The sequence below is a fragment of the Penicillium griseofulvum genome (genome assembly GCF_001561935.1).
Source record: "Penicillium griseofulvum strain PG3 chromosome Unknown contig_84, whole genome shotgun sequence".
NCBI classification, from domain to species: domain Eukaryota; kingdom Fungi; phylum Ascomycota; class Eurotiomycetes; order Eurotiales; family Aspergillaceae; genus Penicillium; species Penicillium griseofulvum.
Genome location: NW_024467475.1, coordinates 491,088 through 505,412, shown reverse-complemented (window position 1 = coordinate 505,412; position 14,325 = coordinate 491,088). Strand labels below are relative to the sequence as shown.

Sequence of the window (14,325 nt, the reverse complement as noted above, 5' to 3'; positions counted from 1 at the left end):
TGTCGCCAATGTGTGCCAAAGAACTCCTCGCTGTAAAACCTCGCTAGCCCAAAGAAAAAACACGCTTGTAAAAACGCAAATCAAGATCCAACAAAAGAAAAATATGGACGCAAAGTCATGCTTGGAAAAGAATAGCCTCGTATAAGAGGACAATATGACGTCGAGAGAAGTGCACCGCTGGTCGGTTGCGTGTTGTACAAGTAGATGCCAAATGGAAAAGGAAATAAGATGTAGTTCATGTAGTCGCCCGAGATCGGTTTCGACGAAGTTTTAAATCGTCTCGGCTGAGAAGTCGGCGTAATTTAGAAACAAATCGGCATGGTCGACCATCTATGAGAATGTTAGAACTACGTGCGACTGAAAAAAACAAAGGGATAGGATTAAGCTTACCACTGATGCGACGCATGGACATTAATGGATCATCGATAGGTTGTGTTGTGTAGGCTGCAGCCCAGTATCCTGTGTCACGGTAACCGGTGAAGGTGCAGTTGCTGGGGTTGTACTGTGGCTGCAGGGCCGCGACATGTGGGTAGAGCGTTGCTAATGGTGAAAGAAGCTCATCTGGCGGAGGTGACCGTCTGCTGTCAATGCTGCCTCGAGACTATAAGAATATAAGTTAGATCGTAACCTTGGAAGTAGATCGATGTTACTTACATAGAGCTCATAGTTGGTCTTGTAACTCATGTTGAAGTGGTATTTATATCATATGTCTTAACATGCAAGACTCAAGAGACCTTGGATTTAAATCTGTAGTGAGATGCAGGTTCAACTAGCGAACCTGTCTGCATTTAAAGGAATCATTTAATACTCAGCCGCAGTAATTTGGAAGCGGGGGTAGATCAGACAGCTGATCCACTAGTAGCCTAGTTTCCTTTTTTCATAGATAAAATTTTGTTATAACCGGGAAATCGGGTTTTCAGGCACTCTATGAAGGTAAATGAGTCCTTATCATTGGATGATCGGGGGCGTCTGAGGGTCAAAAGCCGATCGGAGTCCCCGATGTGGACAAGTCTCAAGATACGAGGACTCGTTTGATTATCAATACGAACCTTGGAATGTCATCTCGTTCTTCTCTTCCCCCCCTTGCATCTTTCTTTTTTTTTGCCTTTCTGCCCACGTTGTTGTTTATTCTATTTTATTTTATATTTTTTGTTTTTGATTCTTTTTTTTTTGTTGGGAAAACTTGTGCTACAGGAGGGTACTCACAGATCCAAAATATGATATGAGATCAGATCCACACCCGAATAGATCCGGGATCCTACCTCTTCGCTAATGAAAACCTTAGAAGATCAAAATGTTTAATGATGGGGAGAAGTGGGCCTCGAAAGTGACAGGCATGTCGGAGTAAAAAAGAACATGGAAAACATGAGATCTCTGATCTTCCGCTAGTCCTTCCAAATAATTTCAGGATGATCTAGGGCGAGATAGTCGAAGAGACTAGCCTGGAAACTATTGAATTATTGATGCACTACGAAGTAAGAGATCTGGATCTACCATGGGGGTTTCCTAATAAGGACTAGTGGACAATTCCATTGTCGCTTCACAGCCACACACCCCTTGCTATTTGGGGATAAGCGCACAAGCCACATCCTCGGTCTCACCGTGGCTCATTGTGGCTCACCGTGGCTAGTGATCACATCTGTGGCTCAAGCTTGGTTTTTCAATAGCTTCCCAGATCCACACCTTTCACCTCGGAAGGCCGAACTAGTCCGCCCTTGATCTTCAGTTATCGATTTTAGGATGGCTCGGCCTTCCCCGTCCGCGCTTGGGCGCGAAGCTATAAGGCACTCGCCTCCCCCAGAATCATAGACTCTATTCCCAATTCAAGTCTAAATCCACCTCAAAATCCACCTCTAGTTTGAGATCCTCTTTCTTTTGCACATACTCTCAACAATCCATGTCGACTGTCGAACATGTCACTGAGAATGCAGGGTTCTGGAAGAGAGTGCTGGGAAAACTCTCAACATCTAGACATACGCGATCCTTGTTTTCGCGAGCAACACGCTCCAAGTGAGTTACTTCCCACAGTTCCTTCCCGATCTCGTCTATTGGGCCGGTTGCACAATGACCAATATTCTGAGACTTTTTGGCATTGTTCCAGGATCCATCGAACGAGACGCTGAACGCATCTCTGATAGGCGCGAGCGCTCTCGTGAAGAGGGGATGACCAATTCAGAGTCTCAGTCGATGTTGAACGACGAATTTGGTCGCGTGGATCCCACGGGCTGGTTCCCACACTATAAGAATTGTGTTCAGCACTTTGTCGACTATAGCCAGCACACACCCCAAGTGCAGTCCATTGCCGCGTTTATCAATATTCGACTACCCTGCCAGCAGCTTTCTGGGTGCAGTGCACCAGTGTCTCCATCAACGCCATCGTCCTTTATTTCACTACGGCCATATATCAGACGGTTGATTGTCACAGCGCAGGACTCACCGAGTGTTATGCAAGGTTTCTTCGGTGGTGACTGGGAGGCTGGTGTGGGCTGTATCTACAAACAAGAGCGGGTGAATTATCTGTTCACGGCTAAGAGCAGTGGTTGGGCATCTACAAAAGCCGCCTACGATATTTCTCCAGAAGAAGAGACCCCCTTCTTGAGACCCCTGCGCGACCCTTCGGAGGATGAGATTCGGGTGGCCGAGACGCGGTGGAGTGAATGGATGGCAATGGAGGATTGGATGATCGGAGCGCGCAGTCCCTGGTAGGATGCCGCGGTGATGAGGCACGAATTTTCTTTTTCGTTACCCAGTTTTCTCTTATGTTTCTTGTTCCCCAAAAAATATATAGTGCTTGTGATGTCATATCACAGTGGAGTATAATGACAAAACGGTCTTTTATTTTATTTTTTTCCTCCTGTGTCCTAGGAAAAATATTCCCTGATACATCATAAGCATGTCAGAAAGAAATGTTTAGAAAAATTTGATTTTTAGAAGAGCAAAAGAGTATCGCGGGTCCCACGCCAGAATCGATAGTGTCGCACCGCCACACAGATGTGACAAATATCTAAGCGACTCGGGGATTCAATTGGTACGGAGTACTCCGTTTTTCCTTTTTTTTAAAAAGAATTCTAGTAAACTACGAGAAGTCTCCAACTCACGGTCCATCTGTCAACCTGTCACTTTATGAATAAATTGATAGTCTCAATTCCTTTCATCTAAAATCACCCCTGAATCCAGGTTCCCGGGAATCTGGCACATCCAAATGGCAATATGCATCTACGAGCACGATGTAGCCACAATAATGCCGGTACTCATATCTGAATTACCGTATTCCACTTCTCTACTCCGTCGAATTCAACATGGAATCACGTATCCGGTTAAGACCGCTCACATACTGGCAACATTCCCGGGTTCAACCCCTGAACCTGGACAACCATGGCTGGCTGCGCGGGTGGATCTATTCGCCGGCCGCACAACACAAATGTTAATCTACTCCAGCCTTGAAGCGGAGCACACGTCAATTTCTCCGATCGCCGTCAGCGATAGTACCAAAGCCACGACACCGGAGATATTAACTGTGGACTCGGGATCCAATAATAACAAAAACAATGCCAATGATGATGACGCTGACATTGACATAACCAAGTCCACTATTTCCATATTTTCCGCCAACCCAGCTGTCCTAGCCCTGGCCCGCGAGCAGATCTTGGCTTTACTATCATATGTCAAGACTCACCTATTGCCATCCTACCTGTCACATTTGGCGAAGTCAGCACAAGCCACATCTACGGAGGTTGGAACTACTCCTGTGCCGATACCCTCGGTGGCCCCAAACAGCACCAATCCCACTGCCAATAATATTGTGCCTTTGATCCCCGCACCAGATCCACAGGCCTTCCTCATCGGCAGCCTTCATACGGGTCTATTCTCTCTTCTGCAGCGATCTGGTTCTTACACGCTATCTAACCCGATACCCAATATCCGGGTCCATCGCTTTGATGATCCGCCTTATTACAAGTACTTCTTCCGGAGATCTGAGTTCAGCCCCGATGCAGATTCTGGAAAATCTGCAAATCTGCCGTTCGTGGATCCGCCCCTCCCGTCCGGATATAGATTCCATGATCGCGAGGGGAGGGTGGGTGTTCTGAGTAAGCATCTAGATCTTGTGCAGAGTCGGACACATATTCCCCGGCCAAGAAAACAGCTATCTATGATGCCCGGTATGGCAATTTATTTTGATTCGGGGTCTAGTGATGCTGATGAGATGCCTATTGCATGGGGATTCTTGGGGGTGGATGGAGCGCTAGCGACATTACATGTTGAGCCGGAGCATCGGGGTCGCGGGCTTGCGGTTCCATTGTCCAAGGCTATCATGCGTCGTGGCATGTCAGTAGATGGTGTTTTTGGGGCTGGCGTCAACTCTGAGGATAGTCAGACTAGAGAGCGTGTTGGGGCTTGGGCGCATGCTGAGGTGGCTGGGTATAATAAGGCGAGTCGGAGGGTCATGGAAAAGATTGGGGGTCAGGTTTTGACGACTGTGACCTGGACTGTCATTGAGCTGTGTGGCTAAAGGTTCTCATCTTCCTAGATTTGTCTATATAAACACGATATATATATATGTACCCAGTAGAAGATAGATTTACATACGTGCACTTGGGTGTCTTTATGCTTTTAGAGGGTATATCTGGTGTATTTTACAAGGAAAAATGGAGTAAATTATATCTTGTGTATATATATTGCATGGTATGTGGTCCCTTCATTTTCATAATTTGCATAGGTTATTAAATCAGTGGAAAGTTATCTAGAGTTGGAAGTGCCCCAGAAGAGAACCGCCATCCACTCCAACGAGAAATCTAACCGATCTATGAGTGCTATATCGGTTTAGACCTCGCAAGATACTTCCAACCAAATCCAACGGACTCTTTTCCAGCCCTCGCACATTGTGCGTGCAACAGCTCTCATTGAGGGCACTCATCGACTTTGGGCCTTCTTGGCTAGTCAAGAAGGGGATAATACAAAATTTTCAGCCATGATAGAGAGCGCTTAGACCGTCATTTTTAGCGGCTAGTATATTATCAAGTTGTATATGAAGGGCAAGCGACACTCGGGGACGCCCCGGAAGTTCGGGTGGAGGAAGGTCGCCAGGTTCTAAAGCTGTAGACTATATCTATTCTAGAGAGAATTGTATATAGATAAAAAAAATACTATCTAGAATCTCTATAAAGAGTATATTGTTTATTTTTCTCATAAAAAAAAGTGTTGGGGAAAATGACTGACTCATACCTGTCAACCCTGTCCCCAGATATTGCCAAATTAGGTTTAGCGGATGATCGATTGCAGGTGATTTCACGAGGGGAAAACTTCAACTTCTCTGTTTTTCTTTCATATCCAAGCCATTGACCAATCTTCTTTTCAAAATGAGTAACCCTAAAGGCGTCGCTGAGAACATGCTCTGGGGAGGCCGCTTCACCCGTGAGTTCCAAAACCCCTCCGTCCCACCAAGCCCGACTAAAAAAAACCTCAGAGGGCCTTGACCCCCTTATGGTGCAGTACAACACATCGCTCCCCTACGACCGTGTGTTCTGGAAGCAGGACATTGCTGGCTCAATTGCCTTCGCCCGCGCCAACACCAACTCCGGTCTCCTCACCGCACAAGAGTTCGCCGAGATCGAGCGGGGTTTCAAGCAGATCGCCCAGGAATGGCAAACAAACACCTTCGTCGCCAAGGAGAACGACGAGGATATCCACACCGCCAACGAGCGCCGTCTGGGCGAGATCATTGGCAAGGAGATTGGCGGCAAGCTGCACACCGGTCGGTCGCGTAATGAGCAGATCGCCACGGATATGCGCCTGTGGCTCCGCGACGAGCTCCGTTTGATCGAGAACCACCTCTGCGATCTCATCAAGGTCTCCATTGCCCGCGCTGAGAATGATATCGCCTATCTCATGCCTGGCTACACCCACCTGCAGAAGGCCCAGCCTGTCCGCTGGTCTCACTGGATTCTGTCGCATGCCACTGCTTTCGCTAGCGAGTTGGAGCGTCTGCGTGAGGTTATCCGTCGCGTCAACAAGAGCCCTCTCGGCACCGGTGCCCTTGCCGGTAACTGCTTCAACATTGATCGTGAGGCTATGGCCAAGGAGCTTGGCTTCGATGGCTTGCTGTACAACTCCATGAACGCTGTTGCGGACCGCGATTTCGCCATGGAGACCATGCAGTGGGGCAGCTCGTTCATGCTCAAGATCTCTCGCTGGGCCGAGGATCTGATCATCTACAGCTGTCTGGAGTTCGGCTTTGTCCGTTTGTCCGATGCCTACTCTACCGGATCGTCCCTCATGCCCCAGAAGAAGAACGCAGGCAAGTTTATATTCCGTTTATGTAATATGAAGTAACATACTAACACATGTTCCATAATTTAGACAGCCTGGAGCTGCTCCGCGGTAAGGCTGGTCGTGCCTTCGGCCAGATGGCCGGCCTGATGTGCACAATCAAGGGCCTGCCCACTACCTACAACAAGGATCTGCAGGAGAGTGTTGAGCCCATGCTCGACCACATTAAGACTGTCAGCGACAGCATCCAGATTGCCACCGGTGTGCTCTCTACTCTCACCGTCAACCCCGAGAAGATGGTTGCCGCCTTGGCCCCGGAGATGCTGGCTACCGAAATTGCCGACTACCTTGTCCGCAAGGGTGTGCCTTTCCGCGAGGGACACCACATTTCCGGCCGTGTCGTTGCTCTGGCCGAGAACACCAATGTCCCCATGGACACCCTCTCTTTGAAGCAGCTCCAGGAGGTCGACCCCCGCTTCGATGCTGATGTCCAGGCTTGCCTTGACTACGAGCGCGCTGTCGAGCTGAAGGACGCCATTGGTGGAACCAGCAAGCGCGCAGTCCTCGAGCAGACCGCCGTGCTGAAGAACTTACTGTAAAATCTAAATCTTTAGGATACGATATATGACAGAAAACAGACGTTAGGCTTTCGGTTAGACAAAAATGAATATATGAATTGACTTGTTAAGCTGCCTTGCAAAAACAAAACGGTCAAACTATTTGTTACTAACAAAGGAGGGAAAATTATACAACATATGTACCTATCGGGCCATCGTTCAAATCGCGTCAAAAGAACAGTCAAACAGAGACTCCAACCCTGACATAGAAATTACCCATAATTACACTCCAAATTAAAATCAAATCCAACTCCTCAAGCCCCACTCAGGCTCATACCCATCGTTCCAGATGGAGACTTTATGTCGTGCCCAGGGGCACCATCTTCCGCCTCATAAGCAGGCGGGACGTCAGCATTGCCCTCTGCGGCCACAATATCGTCCTCCAAACTGCGCTCCGCAGGCTTAGGTCTCGACCTGGACGCACTTCTCCCACGTGTCTGGGGATTAGAATTATCGTCACTTGCTGCAATTCCAAGCCCGTTTCCCAATCCCCGATCTTCCGGTCTCCCACTATACTGCATAAAACTCATAACATGATCTGTTTCACCGCGCTCAACTTTCCTTCCCCTTTCTCCCTGGGCCTGGGACTCTCCTATTTCCATGCCATTGGAGTATCGATCCAGATTCGCACCTAGGACAACTCCCTCGGCAGTGATGACCCGTCCAGCTTGGTTTCTCGCTGGACTACCGCCGTTGCTATTGCTGTGGCTGTGGCCGCCGTTGTTGTCGGTTCCTCTTAGGCTTGCAGGCTGACTAGCTATAGGCGCCAAGGTAGGGGGTTCCCAAGCCCGTGGACCAGTCCTCGATTTGATATGATTTTGCTGTCGCTGTCGTTGCTCGATGGGTATGTTGATCAACTCGCTCTGTGAGTGGGAGGCTAGTTCGGCGCGCAGGCGATGGAAGCCCGTGTCTTGTAGCTCTGGGGTAAACCTTTGGCGAGAAGGAACTGAAGCGATGAGCTCGCTTGTGTGCGCTTTGGTTGGTGGGACTGGAGACGTTTGCCGGGGCGAGTGTGAGATAAGGCTTGTTGAAGATGATACTACCATTAGGTCTGGGGTGAGAGTTGTGCTTGCCAGTGTGTTATCCGCGGTGAATGGGGAGGCAACACTCGATGGATCTATTGTTAATGCAATGTCTAGTATTAGTGAAATGTTGCGTTGCCTCAAGAACGAGTTGTCGAATGGTATTTTGCTCACTATTTGCTTCGCTATCTGATGGCGATAGGGGCCCTTTCATTTCGGACGCAGTTGCTCGATCTTTCCGCGTCAATCGGTATGGGTACCATGAGACGAGAGTTAATCCATTCTCCCGCTTCCCATATCTTCTCTTGCGGCGACAGCAAAAGAAAAGTAAAATGGCACATATGACCAAAACCGCAACCCCTCCAACAACACCGCCAATGATTGCGCCCAGGTTTGAGGATGAGGCACTGCTAGTGTTGGATGAAGTACTGGATGGAGATGCGCCAGCGACTGAGGACGACACAGTAATACCTGTAGCTCCTAGAGCCGTGGATGTGTCAGAACTTGTGGAAATTCCTGAACTTATGAGTGTTACTAGGGGCGTCTTCGAACCTGCTGATGTTTCTGAAGTAATAGAGGAAACTGTCGGAGAAGGCACGGGTATTATCGTAGACGAATCCGTTGACAAAACGGGATTTGATTCCGACAAAGTGGACGTAGAGGAAGTATTGATGGTTTTCGGCGTACCAGTCTTGGGCAAGTTCGTCATCGTGAATGTAAACGAGCCGTCCTCGTCGCCGTCCGGGCAAATTCCCGTCGTACATGGATCACTCGAGCAGCATCCACGAAAGTTCCCTGCCGTGCAGACATACCACTGCTTGACCCCAGTGCAACTATTCACCTGCCGAGGAACAAGAGACTCAAGTGACCCAAGAGACTCAAGTGACCCAAGAGACTCCATCCCGAATAATATCTGCGAATATCGAGTCTCATTCACCGAGTCCGAAGACGTAAAAAACAGATTGCAAAAACAGCAGTTATTTTGAGTAGCTCAAGCTTGAACTGGAAGCGAGAGATCTTGCCCTTTCAACATTCAATACCTGAGGGTTTGCCAGCGGAAATGACAACCAGAGGTCAAATTGACCGGCCATGCCCCGACAGATATTCATACAAAAGGGATTCATTATCTCTCGAATGGTGATCTCAACCCTATTCCTGAAAGAAGCAGAGAGGGGATTTCTTTGTTGATGCGGGGGGGCGATGACTTGCCAATTATAGCATTCTCCAGGGCAGGGGTTGCCGCCAATAGGCTCATCTTTGTAGTGCTGGTTTCTCTTGGCTCGTGTGTGGCACTGGATAATAAACAGCTCAAAGACGTTGTCAAGGTGATAAATGATCGTAGAATCTAATGAAGCAATAAATCAGCCGGAGATCAACCAGGGCTCGAAATGAAACTCGAAGAGGCTAATGTTCGGTTTCTTTGTTGACAGGCCAGGGGGGGTCGACCTCGGGGACCTTTTGAACCAAATCAGACAAAGAAGTCATATATATGGTAGGAGAAAACTACAATAAGTACTTCCGTACTTATGGGAAGCAGGAAAAAAAAACCATTAAGAAGTAATAAATCCAATCATATGAGACAAACTGAGGGGAAAGCACTCAGTACACCAACTCTTCGCCTGTTAAGATAAAGGAAAAAAATATGGCTATACAGGATGGTAAGTAACACAGTCAACAAAAAAAAAGGGTCTTTTTCATAGATGTTCCCCTTGAAACGGGGCCTTGTGACGCCACAAGCCCTAGTTTCACCTCAAACCCTCGAGGCTAGGGGAAGGGCGTCGATAGGGTCCATCTGAAACAACCCCGTGGTATCCTCCGTATTCTCTGCGGGTCGATTCCAAAATAGCGAGCTTAGTAGGTACGCTTGAAAGGAGGGACGGCCTTGCACTCCGCCTCATCCAAGGTGTTAGCCTCAACGGCACGGTAGCCCAGCTTGACCTCGCCGTGGGGATTCTTCTGCCAGGAGAGTGTGTGCTTCATCCACTGCTCGTCGTCACGGTCGGGGTAGTCCTCGCGGGCGTGAGCACCACGGGACTCCTTACGAGCGGCAGCAGAGGCAGCAGTTTGGGTACTGTAAGATTTATGTTAGCTAGGAATCCTTAATCAGTTACTCGGAGTTACGTACGCGCAAGTCAGGAGGTTGCGGAGCTCAAGGGTCTCCACCAAGTCGGAGTTCCAGATCATGCTGCGATCCTTAGTGCCGACTTGGGCGTACATCTGGTCAACCTTGTTGACCTTCTCGACACCCTCGTCCAAGCTCTCCTGGGTACGGAAGACGCTGACATCGGTCTGCATGGTCTTCTGCATAGCATTACGGATTTCGAAGGTGGACATAGGGCCCTCGGCGGTACGGGCAAAGTCGAGGTCCTTGATGGACTGGGCACCGGCATCGGAAGCAAGCTCCTTGTGGGGCTTGCCAGGGGTGGAAGTATCACGGACACGGTGAGAAACAGCACGGCCGAAGACAATCAAATCAAGCAGGGAGTTGGCACCGAGGCGGTTAGCACCGTGAACAGACACACATGCGGCTTCACCGCAGGCGTACAAACCGGGAACAACCTTCTCCTGGCCGTTCTCATCCACATCCAGAACCTCACCAGTGTACTTGGTGGGAATACCACCCATGTTGTAGTGGACAGTGGGAAGGACAGGGATGGGCTGCTTGGTGACATCAACACCGGCGAAAATAGAGGCAGTCTCGGAGATACCGGGCAGACGCTCGTGCAGGAGCTCAGCGGGCAAGTGGCTTAGCTGCAGGTAGATGTGGTCCTTCTCAGGACCGACACCACGGCCCTCACGGATCTCCAGGGTCATGGAACGGGAGACAACGTCACGGGAGGCAAGATCCTTGGCAGTGGGTGCATAACGCTCCATGAAACGCTCACCCTCGGAGTTGAGGAGATAACCACCCTCACCGCGAGAGCCCTCAGTAATCAAGCAACCGGCACCGTAGATACCAGTAGGGTGGAATTGAACGAATTCCAGATCCTGGTTAGGCAGACCAGCACGAGCGACCATAGCCATACCGTCACCAGTGCAAGTGTGGGCGGAAGTGCAGGAGAAGTAGGCACGTCCGTAACCACCGGTGGCAAGAACAGTGTGGTGGGCCTTGAAGCGGTGCAGAGTACCATCCTCCTGGTTGTAGGCAATGATACCACGGCACTCACCACCCTCCATCAGCAGATCGAGGGCGAAGTATTCGATGAAGTAGTTGGTGTTGTGGCGGAGAGACTGTCCGTAGAGAGTGTGCAAAAGGGCGTGACCAGTACGGTCGGCGGCGGCGGCGCAACGGTAAGCCTGACCACCCTTGCCGAAATCCTTGGACTGACCACCGAAAGCACGCTGGTAAATACGTCCATCCTCGGTACGCGAGAAGGGGCAACCGTAGCCTTCAAGCTCGCGAACACTGGCCGGAGCCTCGCGGGTCATGTAGTGAATGGCATCTTGGTCACCAAGCCAATCAGAACCCTTCACGGTATCGTACATGTGCCATCTCCAGTCATCCTCGTGCATGCTAAAATCCAGTTAGACGCGATTCGCTATCTTTCAATGCTTAATAGAAGAAAAACCTACTTTCCAAGGGCAGCATTGATACCACCCTGGGCAGCGACAGTGTGACTTCTTGTGGGGAAAAGCTTGGAAACACAAGCGGTCTTGAATCCAGCCTCGGCCAGACCGAAAGCAGCGCGCAGACCGGCACCACCGGCACCGACAACGACGGCATCGTACTCGTGATCCTGCGCGAGTTAGACCCTTCTTTCTATCCAGGAAGAGTTATTGTCTTACAATGATAGGGTATTTGTCGGTCAGGTAGCCATTGGACTCCTTAGCGCGCAAAGGTTGGTTGGACCATATCCGAGCTGGCGCAGTAGTGGTTAGCGGTGCATCCGTGGGTTGACAATTCGAGTGCTCTAATGCGTACCTGCGGGCCTTGAAGATGAGAAAAGACGTCTCTGGTCTCTCAAAATGCGGGAAACCTAGAGAGATAGACGGATGAGTATGTCACAGGTGTTGCGAATTGGCCGAAAATCGTTGCATGGCTACTCACCTTAGATGCAGGAGCTAGGCTCCGCAGGCTCATGGAGCTCATGATGGCGGGTCAAAAGAGAATTGAGTCTCCCTAATGAACCAAAAGAACAGCAGGACACCAAGAGTCGGTGACGGGAGCAAAGAGGGGAGATTGTGGAATAGCGAACTCCTTCCAGGGCAATACTTTCATCTGGAATCGGGTTGCGGTTGGCAGTTTCACGCTGACATAATCATTCTCACAGTTGCCGACGGGGAGGACCGGGGCCGAATTAGCCAATCAGAGGCTGCGCAATGAAAATCAACCTCGGGCAGCCGGCTGCCCGTGATTGGCCAGGTGGCACGTGTGCACCATTTCATTTTGCCGGCCAGCACAAGCTGCCGGAAGGATACGGTAGAACTTCAGGGAGATTGAAGAGAGCCGCTAAGATCAATTACGGGGTCTTGAAGCTATATATGTCTATCTTGTCTGATTTTAGTCCCACTTTTCCTAGTGGAATGACATACAATTGCTAGATGTTGTACATTTCAATACTGTACATCTAGAGATGGTCATGTGGAGTCACATGACTAGCCATGGTCTTCCTAATGCGGAAAGTGCAGGGACTACATCATAGTCCGAGTACGTACTACATTCTCACTCAGAAGGAATTTGGTTCAAATTATATTGCATTGACCAGGAAAAAACTCCCACGTAACAAGACAATAGTCATCGTACATCCCATCCATAATGCAAGTGAAAAGTCGGAATCTCTAGTTGTACTGCATATATGTCGCTGTCGAGTTGAACTTGAGGTTGCCCTTAATCACCTTCTCAACAGAGGCCAAGAAGTCCTTCTCAGTAGCCACCTTGCGGCGAGCCCGAATAGCAAACATACCCGCCTCAGTCGCAACACTACGGAGTTCGGCACCTGTAGCATTGGGGCACAATCGCGAGATCAACTCCCAACGAATGTCTCGCTCGACGGACATGCTCTTGGCATGGATTCGGAGAATGTTGGCACGGCCCTCAACATCCGGGAGCGAGAATTCGATCTTACGATCGATACGACCAGGACGCATCAAGGCTGGGTCAAGTGTGGATGGACGGTTGGTAGCGAACATGACCTTGATGTTACCACGGGAGTCAAACCCATCTAGCTGTGTGATCAGTTCCAACATGGTTCGCTGCACCTCATTGTCGCCACCAGCGCCATCGTCGAAACGTGCACCGCCAACGGCATCGATTTCATCGAAGAAAATGATGCATGCCTTCTTGGTACGGGCCATCTCGAAAAGTTCACGGACCATCCGAGCACCCTCACCAACGTACTTCTGCACCAGTTCACTACCAATAACACGAATGAATGTAGCATCTGTTCGGTTGGCGACTGCACGGGCGCAGAGGGTCTTTCCAGTTCCCGGGGGTCCGTAGAGCAGAGCACCCTTGGGTGGGTCAATACCGAGGTTCACAAAACGTTCTGGCGATAGCAAGGGCATTTCAACAACTTCTCGTAGCTTCTCGATCTGCTCTTTGCATCCGCCAACATCGCCGTATGTAACATCGGGCTTATCCTCGACAGTCATCATCGTCACGCTAGGGTCGATCTTTGGCGGCAAGGGTAGCATGATCTGGTACTTATTACGGTCGACACTGTGAAGAATAATCAGTACCCAGAAATGATATTTAATCCACCACATAACTTACCCGACTCTCATGCCTTCCTCGATATCTGTCGGACTAACACGCTCTCCTAGGTTGACAACGAACTTGGCAATTTGCTTCACGTTAATCACGTATTTGCTCTTGTCCGAGTCCTTTTCATCCTGGATAATCTTTGTGCATCTCGCAACCTGTAGCGGCTGTTCCTCTGCCATACGTTGTCGATCGGCGGCAACATCCCAAAGGTGTGGAGGCGCAAGACCGGTGTCGGATTCCTGGTAAGGCGTAAGCTCTAGTTCTTCAAGGGGCCGAAAGAGCTGGACAAGTTATCACCTTAACGCCGATTTTCTCATTGACGCTGTTCTGTTTGTCCTTGATATCCTTCTCGAGCTTCTTCAGAGCATTTGCGTAAGGTGCGGCGCCGTAAGTCTTGAGTACTGCGATGTCACTGTGATGAACGTCAAGTCAATCATTGCGATCCCACTTTTTGTGGATTGAATCGATACACGCCGGGAACTCACTCGTCTGTAAGGGGTGTGATTTTCTTCTCTGGTTCCTCGTCGTCTGCGTAGTTCTTCTGGAACTTCTCCCAGTTCTGACCCGTGGCGCTAGGCATGATGAAAGGTGTTGACAGCCCAAGGCCGCGCTGAGGGAGACTTCAAGAAAAAGGCTAAAACCAAAGATGTATATGTAGATAGAACGAATTCGATGTGCTCTGAAAGCAGTGGGAGTCGAAAACAGATAGATAGGT

General features: G+C 49.7%; 7 protein-coding genes across 7 annotated transcripts; 3 read left to right on the top strand and 4 right to left on the bottom strand.

Moving 5' to 3' along the window:
* Window positions 1–235: 235 nt before the first annotated feature.
* On the bottom strand, window positions 236–684 carry PGRI_047410 (uncharacterized protein; the record flags this gene model as incomplete). Its single annotated transcript, XM_040792454.1, has 3 exons — window positions 236–330; window positions 391–601; window positions 655–684. The coding sequence occupies 3 exons, from the start codon at window positions 682–684 to the stop codon at window positions 236–238; spliced, it is 336 nt and encodes a 111-aa protein (XP_040644421.1).
* Window positions 685–2,064: 1,380 nt separating this feature from the next.
* On the top strand, window positions 2,065–2,706 carry PGRI_047400 (uncharacterized protein; the record flags this gene model as incomplete). The annotated part of the gene is made up of 1 exon (XM_040792453.1): window positions 2,065–2,706. The coding sequence occupies one exon, from the start codon at window positions 2,065–2,067 to the stop codon at window positions 2,704–2,706; it is 642 nt and encodes a 213-aa protein (XP_040644420.1).
* A 715-nt stretch (window positions 2,707–3,421) lies between these two features.
* Window positions 3,422–4,510, top strand: PGRI_047390 (Acyl-CoA N-acyltransferase; the record flags this gene model as incomplete). The annotated part of the gene is made up of 1 exon (XM_040792452.1): window positions 3,422–4,510. One exon carries the CDS (start codon window positions 3,422–3,424, stop codon window positions 4,508–4,510), a length of 1,089 nt encoding a protein of 362 aa, XP_040644419.1.
* An 847-nt stretch (window positions 4,511–5,357) lies between these two features.
* PGRI_047380 (argininosuccinate lyase ARG4) lies at window positions 5,358–6,866 on the top strand (the record flags this gene model as incomplete). The annotated part of the gene is made up of 3 exons (XM_040792451.1): window positions 5,358–5,412; window positions 5,465–6,310; window positions 6,358–6,866. The coding sequence occupies 3 exons, from the start codon at window positions 5,358–5,360 to the stop codon at window positions 6,864–6,866; spliced, it is 1,410 nt and encodes a 469-aa protein (XP_040644418.1).
* Window positions 6,867–7,138: 272 nt separating this feature from the next.
* On the bottom strand, window positions 7,139–8,670 carry PGRI_047370 (uncharacterized protein; the record flags this gene model as incomplete). Its single annotated transcript, XM_040792450.1, has 3 exons — window positions 7,139–8,019; window positions 8,081–8,386; window positions 8,442–8,670. 3 exons carry the CDS (start codon window positions 8,668–8,670, stop codon window positions 7,139–7,141), a joined length of 1,416 nt encoding a protein of 471 aa, XP_040644417.1.
* Window positions 8,671–9,757: 1,087 nt separating this feature from the next.
* On the bottom strand, window positions 9,758–11,996 carry PGRI_047360 (Succinate dehydrogenase, flavoprotein subunit; the record flags this gene model as incomplete). Its single annotated transcript, XM_040792449.1, has 6 exons — window positions 9,758–9,977; window positions 10,032–11,420; window positions 11,480–11,643; window positions 11,693–11,766; window positions 11,829–11,883; window positions 11,955–11,996. The coding sequence occupies 6 exons, from the start codon at window positions 11,994–11,996 to the stop codon at window positions 9,758–9,760; spliced, it is 1,944 nt and encodes a 647-aa protein (XP_040644416.1).
* Window positions 11,997–12,685: 689 nt separating this feature from the next.
* On the bottom strand, window positions 12,686–14,190 carry rpt1 (proteasome regulatory particle base subunit RPT1; the record flags this gene model as incomplete). The annotated part of the gene is made up of 4 exons (XM_040792448.1): window positions 12,686–13,565; window positions 13,620–13,849; window positions 13,908–14,022; window positions 14,096–14,190. The coding sequence occupies 4 exons, from the start codon at window positions 14,188–14,190 to the stop codon at window positions 12,686–12,688; spliced, it is 1,320 nt and encodes a 439-aa protein (XP_040644415.1).
* Between the last annotated feature and the right edge of the window lie 135 nt (window positions 14,191–14,325).